Source organism: Xiphophorus couchianus, chromosome 11, assembly GCF_001444195.1.
Source record: "Xiphophorus couchianus chromosome 11, X_couchianus-1.0, whole genome shotgun sequence".
NCBI classification, from domain to species: domain Eukaryota; kingdom Metazoa; phylum Chordata; class Actinopteri; order Cyprinodontiformes; family Poeciliidae; genus Xiphophorus; species Xiphophorus couchianus.
Window position 1 is genome coordinate 18,923,824 of NC_040238.1, and position 19,980 is coordinate 18,943,803.

The 19,980-nt window shown below is 38.8% G+C and overlaps 2 protein-coding genes across 6 annotated transcripts in view; one reads left to right on the forward strand and one right to left on the reverse strand.

Moving 5' to 3' along the window:
• The first annotated feature begins 190 nt into the window (after positions 1-190).
• dpf2 (double PHD fingers 2) lies at positions 191-14,397 on the forward strand. Of its 5 annotated transcripts, none has more exons than XM_028031661.1 (12): positions 191-337; positions 3,053-3,213; positions 4,123-4,230; positions 4,466-4,644; positions 4,758-4,850; positions 4,919-4,997; positions 5,220-5,261; positions 7,542-7,679; positions 7,762-7,896; positions 8,002-8,114; positions 8,738-8,819; positions 11,233-14,397. In XM_028031661.1, the coding sequence occupies exons 1-12, from the start codon at positions 306-308 to the stop codon at positions 11,313-11,315; spliced, it is 1,245 nt and encodes a 414-aa protein (XP_027887462.1). In that variant the 5' UTR covers positions 191-305; the 3' UTR covers positions 11,316-14,397. The 5 variants fall into 5 exon arrangements, with proteins under 5 accessions (XP_027887462.1, XP_027887464.1, XP_027887463.1 ...); XM_028031663.1 differs by having other exon boundaries at positions 8,744-8,819; XM_028031662.1 differs by having other exon boundaries at positions 7,765-7,896.
• A 412-nt stretch (positions 14,398-14,809) lies between these two features.
• LOC114153451 (sodium/potassium/calcium exchanger 3-like) overlaps positions 14,810-19,980 on the reverse strand; it is a 35,183-nt gene continuing 30,012 nt past the window's right edge. Inside the window, exons 12-17 of the mRNA XM_028032004.1 lie at positions 19,710-19,947; positions 18,550-18,716; positions 18,346-18,460; positions 18,154-18,266; positions 18,002-18,067; positions 14,810-17,102 (exon numbers count right to left, since the gene is read on the reverse strand). Of these exons, the coding sequence (XP_027887805.1) occupies positions 16,992-17,102; positions 18,002-18,067; positions 18,154-18,266; positions 18,346-18,460; positions 18,550-18,716; positions 19,710-19,947 (810 nt within the window). The 3' untranslated portion in view covers positions 14,810-16,991. The remainder of the gene's footprint in view (positions 17,103-18,001; positions 18,068-18,153; positions 18,267-18,345; positions 18,461-18,549; positions 18,717-19,709; positions 19,948-19,980) is intronic.

A 19,980-nucleotide genomic window follows, 5' to 3' on the forward strand; every position in this document is an offset into this window, starting at 1 on the left:
AAACTGGGCACCTCCTTCACCTATGTTGCCCCAATAAACTTTTTTTTTTTTTTTGCTGTAATGTGATAAAATACAAAACCGTTTAATTGTTAATACTTTAGCCTGCCGTCATTGACAAAACTCCATTGGGGCAAAACAAACCAAAACAAACCTAAACGTTCTTTAAAATGTCATCCAAATAATTGCAGTGACACCTATTCGCCACTAGGAGCCGCACGAATTCAAGCTTCTGCTCCATCTGCCTACAAGTCCAGACAGGGGGCACTCATTACCCGGCAGGCACTTTACCCGTGTTTTAAAGCAAGATGGCAGCTGTTGTTGAGAATGTTGTCAAACTGTAAGTACTGGACTTCCTTGCAGATTTTATACCTATAAAGGTGACGCTCACCTCAGTCACGTTATTCCGTCTGTATAGTTACTCATTCACCGACTATTTAGCCAGCTAGCTTGGGAGCATTCTGTTTTAGTTTGGTTAGCCAACGCTGTCGAAGCGTCGTGTCTGTCTTTTTACATCCTGGAATGGAAGTGGAAGTTAGCAGACACGCAACTTGTACTTTTCTACGCACACGAGTCACTATTATGTGTTGAGAAACGTGTGTGAAGTTTCCTTGTGGTGTCGGTGTTGTTAATTGTTACGTCCTTGTGGTCAAACGGTCGACGCAGCTAGGTGGCTCGCACGCTAACAAGCTAAAGAGCCCAACGCTGTTTATGACAACTGGCCGACTAGTTTTTTGATGAATGAAACGCTGGCGGTGAAGTTTTTTTCTTTAATTTTGAAAGCTTAGACGTTTCTGTGGCTGTCACGCTTTAGATCAGATCACTGCAACTCTTTTTGAGGTGCAAAGTTTATTGCTTTGATGAGGCGTGTGCGTGAGCTCAAACGTTCCTCCATTTCCTCTGTCTCCCTCATGATGCAGCGGTGCTGCCTGAACCCTGGTTAATGTTAGACTCTAATTACAAGCCTTAAACTGAGATTACACACACAACATACCGACACATGTCCTCAAATAACCTCGGCAATGCTTTGAAAATATGTAAAACGTGCTTTGGTAACTTTTTTAATGTATGTTTGTATTCACCAGTTCCTGTCAAACTTTCCATACACTTATAAGCGATCGATTTTAAGCTTTTAAGCAGTAATTTAAACAGTTGTTTTTGAAAGATGGAATACGTTTACAACTTAAAGCTTGAATAAACTTTAAAAGCAAGAATTAGGTGCATGAATTTTAATAAATTAGTGGATTAACCTATACATGCAAGTTATAATTTATTAATCACTCCCAAGGTTTTTCCCAGAAAACTTAATAAGCCTGCTGGTTGGGTGCCAGGGCAGTCATTCATCCAGCAGCCTGTCATGTTTTTGAGTTAATAAATGTTTAGAGTTGGCAGGAAATTTGAAAATATCACTTGATGATTATGTGTCATTGAAACATTGAAGATTAATACCTGAACACCAACTATAAAGTCTTAAAAAATGCAAACATTTTAAAAAGACTTAAATAAATAAGCAATGCTTAGCCTGGTGGGGGTGCACGTAAAGCCTGGTGGCCCACCAGGCTTACAATACACTGGGAGAAACCCTGAGTCCCGATTAGTAACATTTTAGCATAATAACGCAAACATTTTTCTCCAGAAGAAAGCACAACATTTAATTCAAGCTTGAATATATCAAGCATTTCTGTCTGGGAACTATACTCCCAGTTCATGTTGATGTTAAATTGTCCTTTCTGTAGATTATGGTGCTGTTGTCACTTCCTGTTCACGTTATACTTAAGCCTTTGTCATTTTGTGGCTGTTCTTTGTCATCCTAGCAAATCTGTCATTGAGAGTGACAGTTTGGATTCCATGGCTGAAACAAAGTTGGGTGTACCAATTGTACATTGATCAAAAATCTTCAGAAATGGGTAAAGTTAGCTTAGATTAAACTGTTTCTGGTCTGACCATGACAACATCCTCAAAGCAAAGTCTTTACAGGAAAACCAACCAATTAAAATGAGCTCTACCAAGTCTGATAAGAATAATGGTCAAATGGTCAAAGGATAATGCTAGAAGCTTTATCAAAAACTAAGAGACTTTTATCCACAATAGAACTTTATTATATTAATAGAAACGATACGTCGTATGTAAATCTATGACTGAAACACATAGTAAATGGTTACATTTGACTCATTTCACAAGTCGCATTCTTCAGCACCAGATTTATTAGGAAGTAAATACTGATGTGCAGTTTAAATGTTGAGCTCATGACTCAGTTTTCTGAACTGAGCAGTGACATTCTCTTACTGGAAACTTTTTTTTTTGTATGATTGATATTCAAATAAATACTACTGTCAGCGTTTTCCACTCGAGAGCTGCTGGGTACGGTTAAGGTCTGTGTTTAACTGGAGTAACTTTAAGGAAGTAGACTCGACCGCTGAAATACCGGTAGCTGGGTAGTTGGCCAGTCTCTTGCCCAACTGCAGCTCAGTTCCTGCAGTGGAAGAAAACTTTTTGGCTAGTTTGTGTTGCAGATCCAACTTTTTACTCTGCTTGTAATTCTTCTACAAAGTAGGAAGTGTGGATAAAAATCCAGCTCTCTGTTATTTAGACTTCACTAATACTTGACATTGTCAGAGCTTGTTTAAGTTAATTTAAGTAATAAATCCAGTCTAAGTCATAACTATAGCTGTATATTTCTAATGTTTTTTCCTTGATTTTCCCTTTTATCCATATTTTGTTAGGAGTCAGTCAGTGAGTTCCCCTTTAAGTGTGTTCGTAAATAACCTGGTCTGACTTTGTCGACCTTGGAGTCTTGATTGAGGCCCAGCTGCTGCGGCCGGCCTGTCACTGTGATCACTTTAAATAATGTCACCAACTGTTTCTCACTGCCACTGTAAAAACATGCTTGTGCAGCAGTGAGACGAGCCTCAGGAAATACTGATGAGGCTGAACCCTTACACACACACACACATTTATTTTTTTTATTAGAAATGACTAATGGTACCAAACCGCTGTTGGACTTTTTCTTATGAATTTAATATTTCAACTTCTTGCAACTTCTTGTTTTGCTCAGATTGGGAGAGCAGTACTACAGAGATGCCTTGGAGCAGTGTCACAACTACAACGCCAGGCTGTGCGCTGAGAGGAGCGTTCGGATGCCGTTCCTGGACTCTCAGACCGGCGTGGCTCAGAGCAACTGCTACATCTGGATGGAGAAGAGACACCGGGGCCCTGGTAATAATCCAGATTTGCTCTCTTAGAGATTTTACAGAGCTTAGCACAACCAGACTGAAGTCGAACTGTCGACACGCAGTCAGGTGGTTTTTGGATGTTCATTTTCACACAGACACACCGAACCGATCTCCCTCTGCAGCACCATCCTGGTGTTTTCCGCTTAAACAAACACACCCACAAAATTCAGATCAAACACACAATGGCTTCCAATGGAGAGGGGGTGAAATGTTCGATTATCGTCACACAGATGCAACAATGAGAACCAATTTCAAAAGTCCATTCTGAGCCCTTAAACCCTTTGTAAGAAGCAGAAATCTAAGGAGATGTAAACACTTTGCAGAAGCATTCCTACCTGTTCATTTACACATTTAATCTCCTAACAACCACAAATTTGTATTTGAGCATTTTGTATGGATTTCATTATGTGCAGAGGTCAACAGCTCAGGGTCGAGAATCAGTTGACGTCGTAACTACTAGTTGTTGCTACAGTTGTGGCTTTCATGGAAGAAAGATGTAAACATGCTAAGAGGTTCTCTCGGCAGCATTATTCTGTAGAAATACTTTTGTTCAGCAAGGACAAGAAAGCTGATCAGAGAGATGTACACTCAAAAAACTTGTAACCCTTTTGAGCTGCAGTTATATCATTTTGTGGCTATAAAGTAAGAAAATAAGAAGCTTAAGGGGTGTAAATACTTTTGCCAGGCGCTATAGCTGGGTTAGCATCTGGTGTTGCCAGCTTTAATTTTCTTCTGAATGCTACAAAGAGACAACTTCAACACACCAAGATCAGATATGGCATCTTCCATTAGGAAGGAAGCCGCTGCTGAGTCATTTAGTCTGAGTGCTTCCATCAGCCTGCCGAGCGTCCATCAATCTGGACGGGTCAGTGACGTGCTCTCCTCTCCTCAGGCATGGCTCCGGGTCAGCTCTACACGTACCCAGCCAGGAGGTGGAGGAAGAAACGGAGATCTCATCCTCCAGAAGACCCGCGCCTCATCTTCCCTCCTGTCAAGTCAGGTACCACGGCAACGAGCTCGACTTGCTCTCAATTTAATTAGGTTTTCAGCAAGATAGATAGATAGATAGATAGCATTTATTGTCATTGAACAGAATTCAACGAAATTTCCATTGCTGGTAAAACATGTCTGGTAAAACTGCAGGATACCTCACTTCATTTATGATGGAAAAAAATGACTTTCATGTTGAAGCATCAAAGCAAAGTATTAAGTTTCGATCTGTTTTTTACTCTTAGAATTAGATTTGGGGTTGAAGAAGGACGTCCTGCTGTCGTCGGATGGCAGCAGCTTGGAGGCCTTGCTGAAGGGGGAACCTCTGGACAAACGGACCCCGGCGGACATCCGGGGGTCAGAAGAAGACTCCAATCAGAGCGACTACACCGGCAGTCTGAACTCCTCCACCCGGATTAGAAAGGTTCCTGCTCTCACAGCCAACATCTCATTTACTGCCGACATTAAATGAGATGTTCAACCTGGACTTGTTATCCGCTGTATTTATCTTCCACCCTCCTCCTCTCTTCAACATAGAGAATCCTCGAGCCAGACGACTTCCTGGATGACCTGGACGACGAAGACTACGAGGAAGACACGCCTAAAAGAAGAGGCAAAGGGAAAGGGAAGGTAAAAATTGACTGTGTGTTTTTTCTTCATTTATCCGGACTTTGGGTTGACTCCAGCCTCGTCCACAGGGTCGAGGAGTGGGTAGCGGCAGGAAGAAGCTGGACACAGCAGCGTTGGAGGACAGGGACAAACCCTACGCCTGTGACAGTGAGTCCTCATGCGACAGTAATCTCTTAACAAAGCTAAAGTTCTGCTGCTTCTTGTTGCTGTTCTGTTGGTTTCCTCCACCTCTTTCCTATCTTCAAATTGAGAATCTGTACCTCTTGAACTGTTTTTCTTGCCTCTATTGAAACGGTTTTGCTTTCCTTGCTGTTTCTGTTTCTCTGATCTTCTGTCTGTGCTCTCCTCTGATTCTCTTCTCTCTTCCAGACACTATCAAACAAAAGCACATTTCAAAACCTTCTGAAAGAGGTAGATTTCTCTTCATCACTTCTTTCTCTCATTGTCTGTTACTGAGTAGATGTATGTAGTTCTATGTACTGTCACTGTTCTTTTTTTCTGGAAGGAGGAATTTTTCTTTTGCTTGCAGTTTCTCTTGGCCAAAAACATAGACTCTCATATCCAAATGTAATGAACCAGATTTTGAAGGTTTCAGTAACTCTCAGCTTAAGTTTAGTTCTTGAAGATGAGTGTCGGTAAATTTTCCAGCTAAACTTCTTAGTTAATGCATGAAGTTTGGTTTTTGTCCGTGTTTTTGTTTGCACCCTTCTGAACATTCACTCATTTCACATTCTATTTTTTCTAAAGGCCTTTGCTTTGATATCGAGTCAGTTTGATGTTTGCATGACCTTTTCAGTCTGTTCAGCCACCGTCTACAGTCACATGGTTTGATGTGCTTATTTAGATCTTCAGACTCTCACCCAAGATGTTTATTTTAGCTGACAGATGATGAAATGTGGTGGTTAGCATTTTGAGGAAATAAAAAAGCAGAGCTTGGTGCAGCGGTGAAAGGAGAAGTGTAGCCTTTGACTTGTTACACACATCACATAACAACCCCACCCTCCCAGAGTGGCAGCTTCACACGGATTTATCTTTGTACTGTTTTCAAGATGGGGATGCCTGGTATCACATAATCTCCTTTAATCTCAGTGGTTTACAGAGCACATGAAAACCAAGGGATTATTGTTGGAGGGGACGGGGGTTTCGTCTCAGTTGTAAAGGTCTTACTTGGAATTATGCCAACCAATCATTTATGATTAAGATTGATGCTTACTGTGAAGCTGAAGAGCTGAATAATTTCATAGTTTTAACTGCATCTTTTAGTTGTTTACTAAACCTAAATAGTGACCGTACCCTGCAAACATAATCATGACACCTGAACGTTTTCACTATTTGTCTCACTATAACTACAAACTTTAGTGTATCTACCTGGGATTTCACATAATAAGCACCACAAAAAGTGGAGCACAACTCTGGAGTGGAAGGAAAATGTGTAATTTTATTTATTTATTTTTTTAGTAAAAATCTAAAAAGTGTGGCATGCATTTTGTCCTTGCCCCCTCCTCCTTTGTACGTTGATACTCACAGAAGTCACCCAATTAATAAATAGTCCATCTGTGTATTAATCAACACTTGCCATAATGCAGCCAAAAGGCTTGTGGTAGCTCTGGAGGAGCTGCAGAGATTCCCAGTTCAAGAAGGAGAATCTGTCAACACATCTGCCTTCAGTCATACATTGGACATGCGTATGTTTTGTGGAAGAATAGAAAGAACGCTATTAAAAGTTCCCATCTGTTACGTTTTTGCCCCTTACAAGTGAAACAAAGCACTCAGTCAGCTGAGATCAAAATGAAAATTGTATGTGGTGGTAAGCGAGCCTACATCACCCTGAGCACAACCGCACTGTAGTAGAAATATGTAGGTGGCAGCATCATGCTGGGTGGTTGCATTTTATTAGCAGAGACCAGATAGTCTGCCAGGATTGACGAAATACATTCAGGAAAAAACATCCAGTTGGATAACAATCATAAAAACAGGCAGAGCTCCAGAGAATTGAGTCAGATTAGAGCGCATTCACGTTTAAAATGTTGTAATTTATAGCAATTCTTGAAAACTGGTGTTCACAAACTCTCTCCATGAAATCTAACCAGGCTGGAGCCTTTTATTACAAAGAATGAAAGGCATAAATTTCAGTCCCTGGACATGCAATGCTGTTAGAAATATACCCTGACAGATTTACGGCTGTAATTTCAGTGAAAAATGGTTCAACCAAGTTCTGGCTCAGAATACAAATGCATGACGCACTTGTCAGATTTTTTTTTTATTAGAAACTAGATAGTATGAATACTTTACAAAGCAACATTTAAAAAAAAATAAAATTAGCAGAACGTGTCATCTGTATTTTCCCATTTCTACTTCTGTGACTTCAGCTTGTAATGCTGTTCCTATTTTAATATTCATTATAAAAAACATTGAAACTTTGTGGGTTAAAAGTGATTTCCTGTTTGTCTCACACATCATCACTTCTCCCCACATGAACCGTCTAACAGAGACTTCTCTCAGACCACCGCAGCCTTAATATGTGGAAAGCTCTTTATTCTTCAGAAACACAGCAGGACTTTTATTTCAGTGAGAGAGTAATAAAATAAATCGCTTTGGTTAGACCCTCACCTTTCACTGCGTTTTTTTACTGCACATATTTGTGCTTTTTTTTCTTCTTTTTGAAAATATGTTTTCCTATTTTGGTGTCAGTCTGTGGGAAGCGCTACAAGAACCGCCCAGGCCTGAGCTACCACTACGCCCACTCCCACCTGGCGGAGGAGGAGGGCGAGGAGAAGGACGACCTGGAGATGAACGAGCCGACCCTCCCGCTGCCCGAGGAGCCAAAAAGTAAGAAACGAGCACCAGAGACTTTCTGTGTAACTATGCAGGCATCTCTGGTAACTAATAACTATTTTTTTATTCCCTTAAGCAGCTCCCAAAAAAGGCCCAGATGGTCTTGCATTACCTAATAATTACTGCGATTTCTGCTTGGGAGACTCCAAAACCAATCACAAGACGGGCCAATCAGAAGAGCTGGTGTCCTGCTCGGACTGTGGACGCTCTGGTACGTCCTTGAGATTTTTGAAAGAGGCATGCATACTGTACACATACAGTAGACCTGTTCACTAATCTGTGAGAATGTTTCTCTTACTGTGTGTGGTGAACACAGGCCACCCCTCCTGCCTGCAGTTTACTCCTGTAATGATGGCTGCTGTGAAGACGTATCGCTGGCAGTGCATAGAGTGCAAATGCTGCAACATGTGCGGTACCTCTGAAAATGATGTGAGTCTCTAATATTAGTATGGAGTTGGGCTCTGAAATGCAGGAATTGCTCTGCAGAACTGCCCAGTTTTAAGTGATCCACCAATTACTTTAACAGGGTAGCAGCCCAGGCTGTGGAGGCCCCAGAACTGTTTAGTTTATTATTTTGGCAATTATTAATTCTTTTTAGCCTACATCTCCTGTTTTTATTAAGCAGCTTTGATTAGGAACCTTTTAGAAAAGGATATAATAAACAAACATTTTTTGTGGACAAAGCCTAAAAGTTTTTACTAGTTTGTTGTAAAGGAAACTTCTACAGGTGGGGCACCTTCCTCCTGTATCAGGCTCTGTACTTGGCTATACTTGCAGCCAAACTAATTATCAGTATTTTTTTTTTTTAAAGAATCATGCAACATATTTTCTGCTGATGTTTGCATCATTTAGAATTGTTTACATGCACACATTCAGGTTTATGTGCAGTAATTGGTGTGAATTAATGGGATTTAGCAGTCTGATTAAGTTTTCAGAGAAATATTAATCATAATGTTTGGTATTTAAGCTGGATTTGTCCTTTACAGACTTTAATGTAAGGGCCAAAGAAGTTCTCTAAGAAAGTTCATGAGTTCTGATTGTGTTTCTTCAAGGATCAGCTTCTCTTCTGTGATGACTGCGATAGAGGCTATCACATGTACTGTCTCAACCCGCCGATGTCTGAACCTCCAGAAGGTAACTTCATTAATGACACGCTGTTTTGGACAATGAGCATCTTTTATCAAAAACTGTGTGCCCAAATCTTCACAAATCAAGTTTAATTCAGAATGGATGGGAGAGTCTGTATCAGGACAGCTTTATCGCAGTTGGCCTTTGATAAATGTTGATATATTGATAAAAACAGAAAGCATTTACCTACAACGCCCTTTTATTTTGTTGTTTTTCCCCACTCTTCTTAGAATTTGTAAATGGGAAAAAAAGGGGAAAAAACACATTTCTCATGGAGGAAGACAGTTTGAAGAGCACATAAGGAATCTTAACTATTTAACTTTTTCAAAGTACTGGATAAGGTTCTGTCTCCATTTGTCAGAGCTATGCTGCCCCTGAATATTGACATTGACTAGTCATGAGACGTCAAACTAACTCTTGGATTTGTCGCGGTTTTCTCTCTGGCGCATTAAAAATGCTTCAGTAAGGATTAGTATATTATAAGCCTGGTGGGCCACCAGGCTTTACTTGTGCCTCCACCAGGCTAAGCATTGCTAGGGTAATCCTGTTTATTGCTTATTTAAGTTTTTTTTTTTTCTTTTTTTTTTTTTATGTTTGCATGTTTTAAGACTTTATAGTTGGTGTTCAGATATTAATCCTCCAATTTTCCAATAACACATAATTATGAAGTGATATTTTCAAATTTCCTGTCAACTTTAAACATTTTTTAACTCAGAAACTTGGCGGGTCGTTGGATGAATGACTGCTGAGTGCCAGAACCACCGGGCTTAGCAGGTTTTCTGGGGGAAACCTTGAAGTTTTTGGTAGAAAAAGAGAGAAAAGGGAAATAAGATAAATTATACAAATGGAAATTTATGGACTTTGTTTTAATTTACCACGAGGTTAAATGATTTATTGCTTATTGCAAGTGTATATATATATATATATATACACATACATATATACGTATATATATATATATATATATACGTATATATGCACACTGCTAAGTAATTTTGATACCTTATAGACCTTTTTTAAAAATCGTTTTCTACAAAATGTGATTTATAAACAGTTAAACATTTTTACAAAATGCGTTTTGTTGCTAAAAGTTTTCACTCCCCCATCAAATACTTGACTGTGGGTGTTTCAGCATCAGCCCCTAGCCACGCCTGCTGCTTCGTGAAACAAAGCATATCTGCATATCAGTGAACTTCATCCTGGTTCAATAAATCCAACTGTGAAATTTTTTCACTATTCCACAGTAAGGTAGAGGATTTTTGTAACAAAGTTATAAATAAATTGGGATGATCAGAATCTCCTTGAAGTGGTGACTTTATGTGACCTTCAGATTTGTTCAGAAATGGTGCCTGGAATGGGTTTTTATAGCTGAGCCGCCGCATTAAACCCTGACATCACCACATGTTCTGTAATGTATGGGAAGAAATGAGTTATTAAAGCAGGTTTTCTGTAGAAACAAATCCTGCTGCTCTGTGTACACTGTCTGGTTTTGGTCGAGCCCAGAAGTCGGCCTCGGCCAGTATAAGGAACTCTTAATGCTCCAGCATACAAAAACATTTTAGTATGGTCAAAAATTCCCATAAATATCCTCGTAAACCTTCTCTAGAGACTGTAAACCGTTATTATTTTTTTATGTGGCAGCAGATTTTATTGTAAATGTCCCACTTTTTGTCCTAGAACACAAAATAACGTTCCAATAAATAAAGAAATAGACATATTTATTCCCTGATTACATATTTCAAAATGGATACTATTATTAGCTTTCATCCTCATCATGCAAAGCAAATATTCAATGTCTTTCTGAAATTAACTCCTTAAATGTCACTTTTTGTTTAAATCTTGACTTCAAAATGCCTGAAAACGATTCATATTGTTTTGTTTGTCGAATAACAACACCATAATAATTTGAAAAAGAAATTGCAATGTATTTTACTTTATATCTGTGGTATTGATTTTAGGATGCCACACCTTTGTTTTTCACAACATATATGAACAAATTAGCGCCACCTGCTGGTCTCTTACAGTCAGTAATCCTTGAAAATATTGAGAAAACATTGATTTATACTGCAATGGGCAATATATTTAAAAATATAGATTATAAATGGGATTTGGTAGCACAGATTTCTGTCCAGATCTGTCTTGCAAATGAGAGCTGGACCTCAATGTGGTTTTAGCCAGAGAACTACAGATGTTAAATTTAAACCTTTGGCCCAAATCTTGTTGCATCATCAGAAAAAGACAAACATTAAAGCTATGCACTAGGACTGGGGCAGCAAAATAAAGTCCAACACTTTCTTGAACATCATTTTGATAAACAAGTCGTTGACTCTCCTTGGTAAAGCTGATAAAACGCCACCAGACTCGTCGGAGCATCAACTTTTAAACATTTCCCAACACGTCTTTCTCTGTCGTCATTCAGGGAGCTGGAGCTGCCATTTATGTCTGGACCTTCTGAAAGACAAGGCGTCCATATACCAGAATCAGAACGCACCTACGTCGTGATGGCCGCGCCGTCACCCAACCGTCCTGCAGCATTACGGTGAACCCCTCAAGGTACACAATGACCTCCTCCCTCCCCTTCACCGGGTGTCGGCGTGGGGGGTGGAGTGTGCTCTGGAAACGCCTGATCAGACTGGCCTCAATTAGCACCAGATTATGACTGTTACACAGTTCCGGCCTTAGATCCAGTCTAGTGGGTTTTTATTTTCATCCACTCGCCACATTTAGCCAGTTTGGCATCGTTTGTTTCAGAGACGCGTCATAAACGGCCAAACTTCCACTTTGCGTTCAACTTTTATACCTAAAGTTGCTAAAGCTTCGTCTCTGTCCTGTAATGTACTGATTTTATGGAGTTTAAAAAGCTTGATCATAGTGAAAAACAAGTACATTTTATAATATTTATATATTTCTATGGTAAAGATTATTATGTATGTAAAGCTTTGGGGAAAAAGGAATGATTGTGTTTAATATTAGCTGTCATATTAGGAGAAAGGCCACAACCACATGATTTTTGAGGCACTGCTAAACGTTTTGATCCACCTGATGCGGTCAAAGGGATTTACTTCGACAGTAAACGGTTCAACGTCTTCACAATAAAAACAAACAGGAAGTATAAATAGAATCCCTCTGATGCTTATCAGCGTGGCTCCACAAGCTGCACCGCTTCGAAGATGGCAGTTTGGACCTTTATCTCTCGGGTCAATCTTGGCATGGTGTTGGCTTATCGAGCTGCACTCGTCGTCATGGTGACGCACTGATGTGCATGCTTCACATTGTCATAATTTTGTGATTTGGTGACTTGTTTCAAAACTTTTTCCACCTTTTGTGACATATTTTGTACTATTTAAAAAACAAATCTGTTTCGAAAGGTTAAAGAGTAAAAATAGTAGCAATAACTTGTCTGCATGAATGCACACCCTTTGACCTTTTGCTCCAGTTTTAATATCAAATTTTGTGTGTACATCGAACATCAGTTAAGTCTGAATTTGGTCTAAACGACCACTAAGATTTTTCTTTCAAAGAAAATGACCTACCTCCATGTGGGAGAATGTTTTGGTCTGATGAGTCACGTTTCTAAACGGAAGGTTTGGACCAAACACTGAGATTCTTAGAAAATTACAATCTCATAAACACCAGTTCCATTTTGACCACAGACCTTCTGATGTCTGATTAATGGCTTCCTCTCAATCTCATATATTTGGAGAATGTTTGGCAAGTCAAGATGTCTTTACTCCTACTGAAGAAGTCTGAAGGTTTTAGATCAAATGGTATTTAGTTGCAGAGTGTGCAAACTGTTGTAACCAGGTTTTCTAAATTCAGTTGAACTCTGCAGGATTCCCGTCACATTTAGAGGGGAAAATGTTCATGGTCTCATATTTTAATGTCACAAAAACCTGTCATTGTGACTAGGCTGTGTTAACACTGCAGCCTGAAGTGACCCAATTCCGATTTTCTTTTTTTTTTTTTTTTTTGCCGTAATGCGACCTGTATCTGATCTTTTCATGACAGTCTGAACAATACAAGTCTGATGTTTTTAGAGTGCCACCCAGGCCGATACGTATCCGATTCAAATGTGACCTAACCTCCAGGTAGCATTCATCTGACTTATGTCACTGATACTCGACAAACGTCACTATTCTGCGTCCTGATACGCCCAAGTGGGAAGACAAACAGCAACCACGTTAATATGCTGCTCTGGTCGGACAACTTCAAATGTGTAAGCTATGCTCCACCGTTAGCATCCATGTTTACTACCGCAAACACTGAGAACGCTGACGCTATTGCGCCCTCTACTGCTCATGCGGGGCACTTGTAGATCGTTTGCCGTTCACATTGGAGATCACATACAGGTCACACATATTTGGAAGTGTGAACGGCCATGGCAAAAAAAAAAAATCCTGAATAGACAAAAAAATCGGAATTGGGTCACTTCAGGCTGCAGTGTGAACGCAGCCTAGGTTGTGTAAATTTTCGGGAGCCACTGTCTTGTCTGTCCTTAACTACGGGACTGCACCTAAGGACTGCACCAAACATACCCAGAATGCCATGCTCCGGTTATAATCATGACAAAATCTAAATCCTGTTGTTGTCAGCTGCCTAATAAAGGGAATATCGCTGTGTTCTAGCAGTTTGCTCATCATTTGCCACATCTGGTGCCGAATGTTGAGGTTGTTTGGACGCTGGGAGGACTGGGACTTGTAGCAGCCAGCTTGACGGATAATGTGCGATACTGTAACTTTTTCCTAGCAGAAGATGTTATCACACAAACTGTTTGGCCCCAGATATGTAAGTGGTTCTATATTATAGAGGAGTTATGTGTATGTTTAGTCCCGGAGAGGCTGCTGTTCTTGTCTTAGTTTTTCTAAATGTGGCTGAAAAGCAGAAGCAGTTCCTTTACCTCAAACAGAATCAGTATTTAAAGAATCGAACCATGATGTAGATAAGTCAGAAGAGTCAAAGTAACGGTGATTACAGCTGCAGGTTCTGCGTCATTATTCAGCTGCATGTTCACTTCATATAGTCGTCTCAGAGCTAAGTCGGTACACGTGTCTGGGGAAGCGGTGTAAAATAATGTAACCATGTTATCATGTCTTTTCAATAGCCAACTAACAATAACTAAAGCATTACACCAGTATGATTTGGTTTACTTTCCTATAACTTACTGCTTTATCTATAGAGTGGTTAGTAAACTGTTTATCTGCTCTTTTTGTGTCCATCATCAGTGATGTTTAGGATTCAGTTTGTTTTTTTTTTGTTAATCCTGTGATCCAGATCTCAGCTGAAGCCTCTTTCTTCCAAAGCTCAAAGCAAAACTTCTTGTGATTACAATGAAGAGACGAGGAAATTCGCATTAATGGGGACATTTCTCACCTTATTGTATTTCACATTACAACCGCTATGTAATTATTGTTATTATTAGATTATGCTTCTGTTTTTGCATTGGGAGAGAATTGTTTGTTACATAATATTTAAATCAAAATCATAGGTTTACAGATTAGGGGAATTTTCTTTGGGTGGACTTTTATTTGAATTGTGATGGAATGTTTTATTGTAAAAAAAAATAAATAAATACTGAGTTCTATAATCTGGTGTCTTTTATTTTCCTGTAGTAGTTAAATTATTTAAAAATGGAAACTGTTGTTTTAGTGGCTTTACAAAACAAATATTACTAGAGATGCACCAATCAGATATTTGTGGCTGATTTCCAGCGTTTGGACAACTTAGACCTGCTAATACAATTTAAAATAATTTGGTAAGTTTGAATTTTTCTCTACAAATATAAAACTTTTAATTTTTTTTACATTTGTCTGTCTAGACATGACACCTATATAGGGTCACTAATAAGTTAGCAGCACTATTGGCATTAAAAGCGATAAGCAATATTTCAAATTTTTAAAAAAAATCCAGCTACTATTAAAATATATTATCCCTCTGAGCAACAAAACAATCTAGAGACATGATTTAATTTATCATTCAGAATAATTTCTGACAGAAAATCAGTTATTGCACTTTTTTTATTGCACTCAAGAAACAACAGTCTTTCTATGATCCATAAAAATATCTAAAGCTGTTAATTTGATTCTTAAGATACGTTCTACCTCAGACATCACAGCAGAATGAACAGAAACATTCTTTGGAGACCGGAGCTCAGCTGCTTGCTTTGTAATTATTACCAAATGTGGCTCAGAGGCGGATGGCAGAGACTCCTGACAGCTGAGTGAAAATGGACGTCAGCGTCCGAGGCAGAGTCATCTGCTGGCAAAACGAGGCTGGAGGTCATGAGGACGGGGCGACTTCTGCCTCAGGTAAGATGTAAAAAAAAATCAGCTATCAAATGCTGGATTAGGAAGTTAAACCCAAGAGTGAAATGGGGAAAAAATCTGTGGATTTTAAATAGAAATTAAGAACGAAATGACTTTAGGTCATAATGTGTTGACCTAAAGCTTTCAGAACCCCCACAAATAAGCAGTTTAAATAAAATACACCAACAGGATTACAGCTCTCATTTTAAAAAATATCAAAATACCACAGAACAAGTCTTTGTAGGACATTCATTATTGTAAAACTATGCAAGTTATTTAACATTTATAAACATTACAAAGTAGACAATGATCATTTTACAACCACCTGGGAAAAAAATAAAATGTTTCCCTTTAAAGAAACTTTGAGAATTTACAGATCTAACAATCAAAAATACTTCAAGTTCCACTGTAAAATAAAAATCTATATTGTTAGTTTTTTTTCTGTATAACAGTAGAATTGGTTTACTATGACAAATCTATCAGAAAACACAGACTCATCTTGTAAATGTACATGGGTCTATACACTAGTTTATCTGGATTGTCTTTAATAAACAATTTCATTAAATTCAAATATTTTTTTACAAAAACACATTTAAGAAACATTACATCGATTGTCGTACCTAAACAGGAAGTATGCTACTTTTCTGCACTAAAATCCAAAGTTTGCAATACTCATTGTTACAATATATATATTAGGTTTCATAGTAATAAGACTTCTAAAAAATACTCTCGTACTAGGTTATTCTCTTCACCTACCTTAAGAAGTACCAGTACCGACTGGCTTTAAGTAGTGAGGCAAAATCATCAAAACATTATTATCACAACATTGTGCATTTTAACATCAACTAATCTGATATCATCAGATAACTATTGCTAAAATCAGAGGGCGTACATTCAGAACGTGTTAAAAAGTTGTCCCAAACACGACACAGCAGTGATCATTTCTTTTTGTCTCGGGTCTCATTTCCCCCTTCTGTCAGGTGCAGTAGTGTATTAAGTGCTAGATACATTTAGGCAGAAGCTGCAGCGGAAACAGTGAGATTAGCACCAGTTAGCATTAGACTACCCTAGCCTGTGGTAACGTTGGTGACCTAGCTTAAATTTGAGCTTAAATTAATTAGTTTAGCTGCAGTTGGTACAAAAACAAGAATATAAATAAATAGTTATGAAAACTTGCTGTGAACTGAAAGCTTTAAGAAGATTGTGACAGTGTTGTTGTCATATATACACACACACACACAATGTGTATATATGTCAAGCAGAAAGCTGTTTAGATTAGCTTACTATTAGCAAGACAGTCAGCAAGCTAACATGACGTTTTAACGGAAATATTAAATACTTTACCGAAGTGGGATTCTGATAAGACCTCCACTTAAAAATAATCTGAAAAAAGGATTTCACTACATAAATGCCCCACCCAAAAAAACTAAAACCATGACAATTCAGATTAATTATTGCTAATAAATAGATTCAAAATGTTTCTCTTTGCAAAAAAAAGGTTTTAAAATCACAACTTTCAGTGTCACTTTCTTATTAAAATCGATAAATATCTAACAATATTGCTGCTTCATCTGCCTTTTCTGTAATTGCTTTCGCAAAAAAAAAACCTAAAGACAAAATTTGAATGTCTAAAGACGGTAATCAAACACTGCACTGTACAAAACGACCAAAAGAAGTCAAAACAAACCTGTGTATTTGTACAACATTACCATAGTGATTCCTACATAGGTGCACAGAAATTGTCACAAGGAAAACCACGCCACTTTCACTCTTGCGTTTTTTTTTTTTTTTTTTGGCATCAGATAAACTGTATGTGTGGGGAAACAGGGAATCTATTAGACGAGTCTAAAGAAAGGGGAAACGCAACCGTCAGGTCTTACATCTGTCCAAAAAGGATGGAGCAGAGAAGGAAGATCGCATAGAGAAACATCAGACCCAGACCCAGCCGGCGGTCCAGCCTCCAGTGGTTTAGATGTACACTCATCACCTGAGGGGAAACAGGAAAACAGTTACTTCTTCCTTTTTTATGTTTACTGCAAACTCTGCTGCATTATATTCAAATATGACTTAATGGCAGACACTTGTATAACACTTTGAGGAGGAAACAAACAGAAACCAGTGTCAGAAAATACCTTTCATGAATCTAAATTTTTAAACGTACTAACACACTAAAACTCGACACAGAGCTCTTTAGGCGGCCTGCATCCATTTTGTTCAGTCAAAACAATTGTGGGTAAAGCATTTGTAGTTGGGTCTTTAAGTAAGATGACGTTTTCTCAGTTTTTTTTTTAAAATAACGAAGAGGTTCAAGATCCAAACTTATCAAAGAGTTAATGGTTTTCACTTCTCAGACTCCCTATTTGAAACTAGATCATTTTTGACTAAACATTTTACTTTCTAGGGTTCTTAAGGGACCAAATCTTGGAATAAAATAGAAATATCGCCACACATGGGAAGTTTAAGTGGAACAGCAGTAAAGTGACAGGACATTCAGGCATACAAATAAGATAAAATTATAAAAATATATAAAAACCAAAATTAAGAATAATATACTGTGTAGTAAGGACAAAACTACAACATTAAATAATACTCCAGTCAGCATATTTATTAATTTACTGTGTCCTGCACAAGTATTCACACTCCTTGACGTTTTCTCATTTTGTCATATTCCAACCACCTGCCAGCTGTGGGGTTCATGCGCTATGGCAACCAAAAAGATAAACAACAGGCCACAAACGTCACCATTTTACTGGGATTGACCAACACAACTGGTGTGTTTTTGTGTAGCAAAAGGAAAATAATAAACGGTTTTCCATTTCTTAAGTCTCTTGTGTTGCTGGAAACAACACAGAGACCTAAAACCGCTCATGGTTTGTATTTACTTACAGTCAGAAACACTGATGCCAGCAGCAGGATGACAGAATATACAAGACCTTTATTATTTATGGACACCTGAGGGAAAGATTAAAAACATGCCATTAAGTCAGAACAGGAACATTTTGAATACAGAAAAAAAGACAAGATAAACGTGTTCATACTATAGATCCATGGTCCACCAAAAGGGTACGCAAAGCCCAGGGGAAGCCTAACCCCAGCAGGATGTCAAAGATATTGCTGCCTATCGAGTTGGACACCGCCATGTCCCCCATGCCTGGGAAGAAAGAGGAAGAAAATACAATGAGATAGGAAGAAAAACTTGTAAAGATTCAAGTGACCTTTCTGCCATCTACCTTGTCGAGCTACAATCAGGCTTGCCATGCAGTCGGGTACACTGGTTCCTGCTGCCAGGAAGGTTATACCCATGATGTAGTCAGGGATGTCTAGTGTAAAGCTGATAATGGTGACCTGATTAAAGTAAATAGAGCAGGATCAAACAATCATTTGGAAACTGTTGCTTTATTTACTCTACAGTTCACGAGGTTCTGTCTTCTTACCATCCACACCATGAGGTAGGAGAAGACAGCAATCCACAGGGTGGAGGCCACGAACGTGACCATGAACCAGCGGTGCCAGCGTGGCAGAATGCAGTTAGGCACAGTACAGTAGAGGAGGAGGCCCAGAGGCCAGGTGATCACCCACTTCACCCGCGCACAGCAGCTTCCTGCCACACGGAAAACACAGATATCGTCTATTAAAAGCCTCCAGTTGTTACTGGCTGAACGTTTAATGTTACATTTCTTATCTAGTTACTGCAGTGACACTGTGTTCCCCGCCGAGAAAAAGGCTGGCCCTACAGAGGCAGCCAGAGCTGCAATAAATTGGTCTACTCCAAGCATATTCAGCTTTTTAGAATGTCCCAGTCAAAGTCCAGAACTACAGTAGATCATATACTCTATTAATTTATTATCTATTTGCTCTCAAAAAAGGCCACTAGTATAAGACAAAAAATAAGTTAACAAAAAAAAAAACATCTTCAATGCAAAACACCTGAAGACGCACCTAAAAAAAATGAGCAGCTGTAATTGTAGATACACTTTTCAGATTTATTTTTTTCTAACTGTAAAATTTATATCTTTATCCTTCCACTTCACAAAGTCTGTGCTTCTATCAGACAAAGTCCAAATAAAAATGGGTAGTTTGTGGTTGTAAGGAGACAAAAAGTGATCAAAAATATATAGTTAGTTTTAAGCCTGTCACATAATAAATTTTACTGGACGATAAATTATCCCTGAAGTTATTGTGATAAACTATAATGTTGTTTTGAGACCATTTTTAAGTAATATCATGGGATAAAAATGCAAAAAGACATTAAATTATAATGAACTTTTAATACCAGAACTGGAAAATATTTTAAATAAATAAAATAACTAAACAAAAATAAAATATGAAGTCTCTGTAAACAAAATTGTCCTTCAGAAAAAGGGCCAGTTGAGGCCAAAGCACCAGACTGAAAACTTTTGTCATCCAGCTTTTTGGTAGAAAAAAATAGAAAAGAGGAAAAACATTAAATCATACAAGCTGGTTTTAATTTATCATTTGATTGATTGATTGATTGATTATGACAGGCCTAGGTAGCATGAATCTCTTTGCAAGACTCTGCAAACCATTATTCAATTAGAAGCTTTCCAAAAACTCAAAGGCCTGCGTTCGATACCTGGCATGCGAACAGGATTAAAAATGCCATCCTCATCATCGTCTTCCTCCTCTGGCCGGCACCCCTCGGCCCCTGGCTTGTCTCCCGACTCTGCGTCTCTTATCCCGGGTCTCCCTCCTCCGTTCTCCAGACTGCAGGAGCCCGACCTCTTCAGGTCGTTGCTGGGCGACCCCTTCCTGGACCCTGTGGCGGCCTCGCCGTCTCGCTGGTGTTTGGAGCTCCGGCTCAGCCTCTGCCTCTGGGGTGAAGAGGCAGAGGCTGTGTCTCGTTG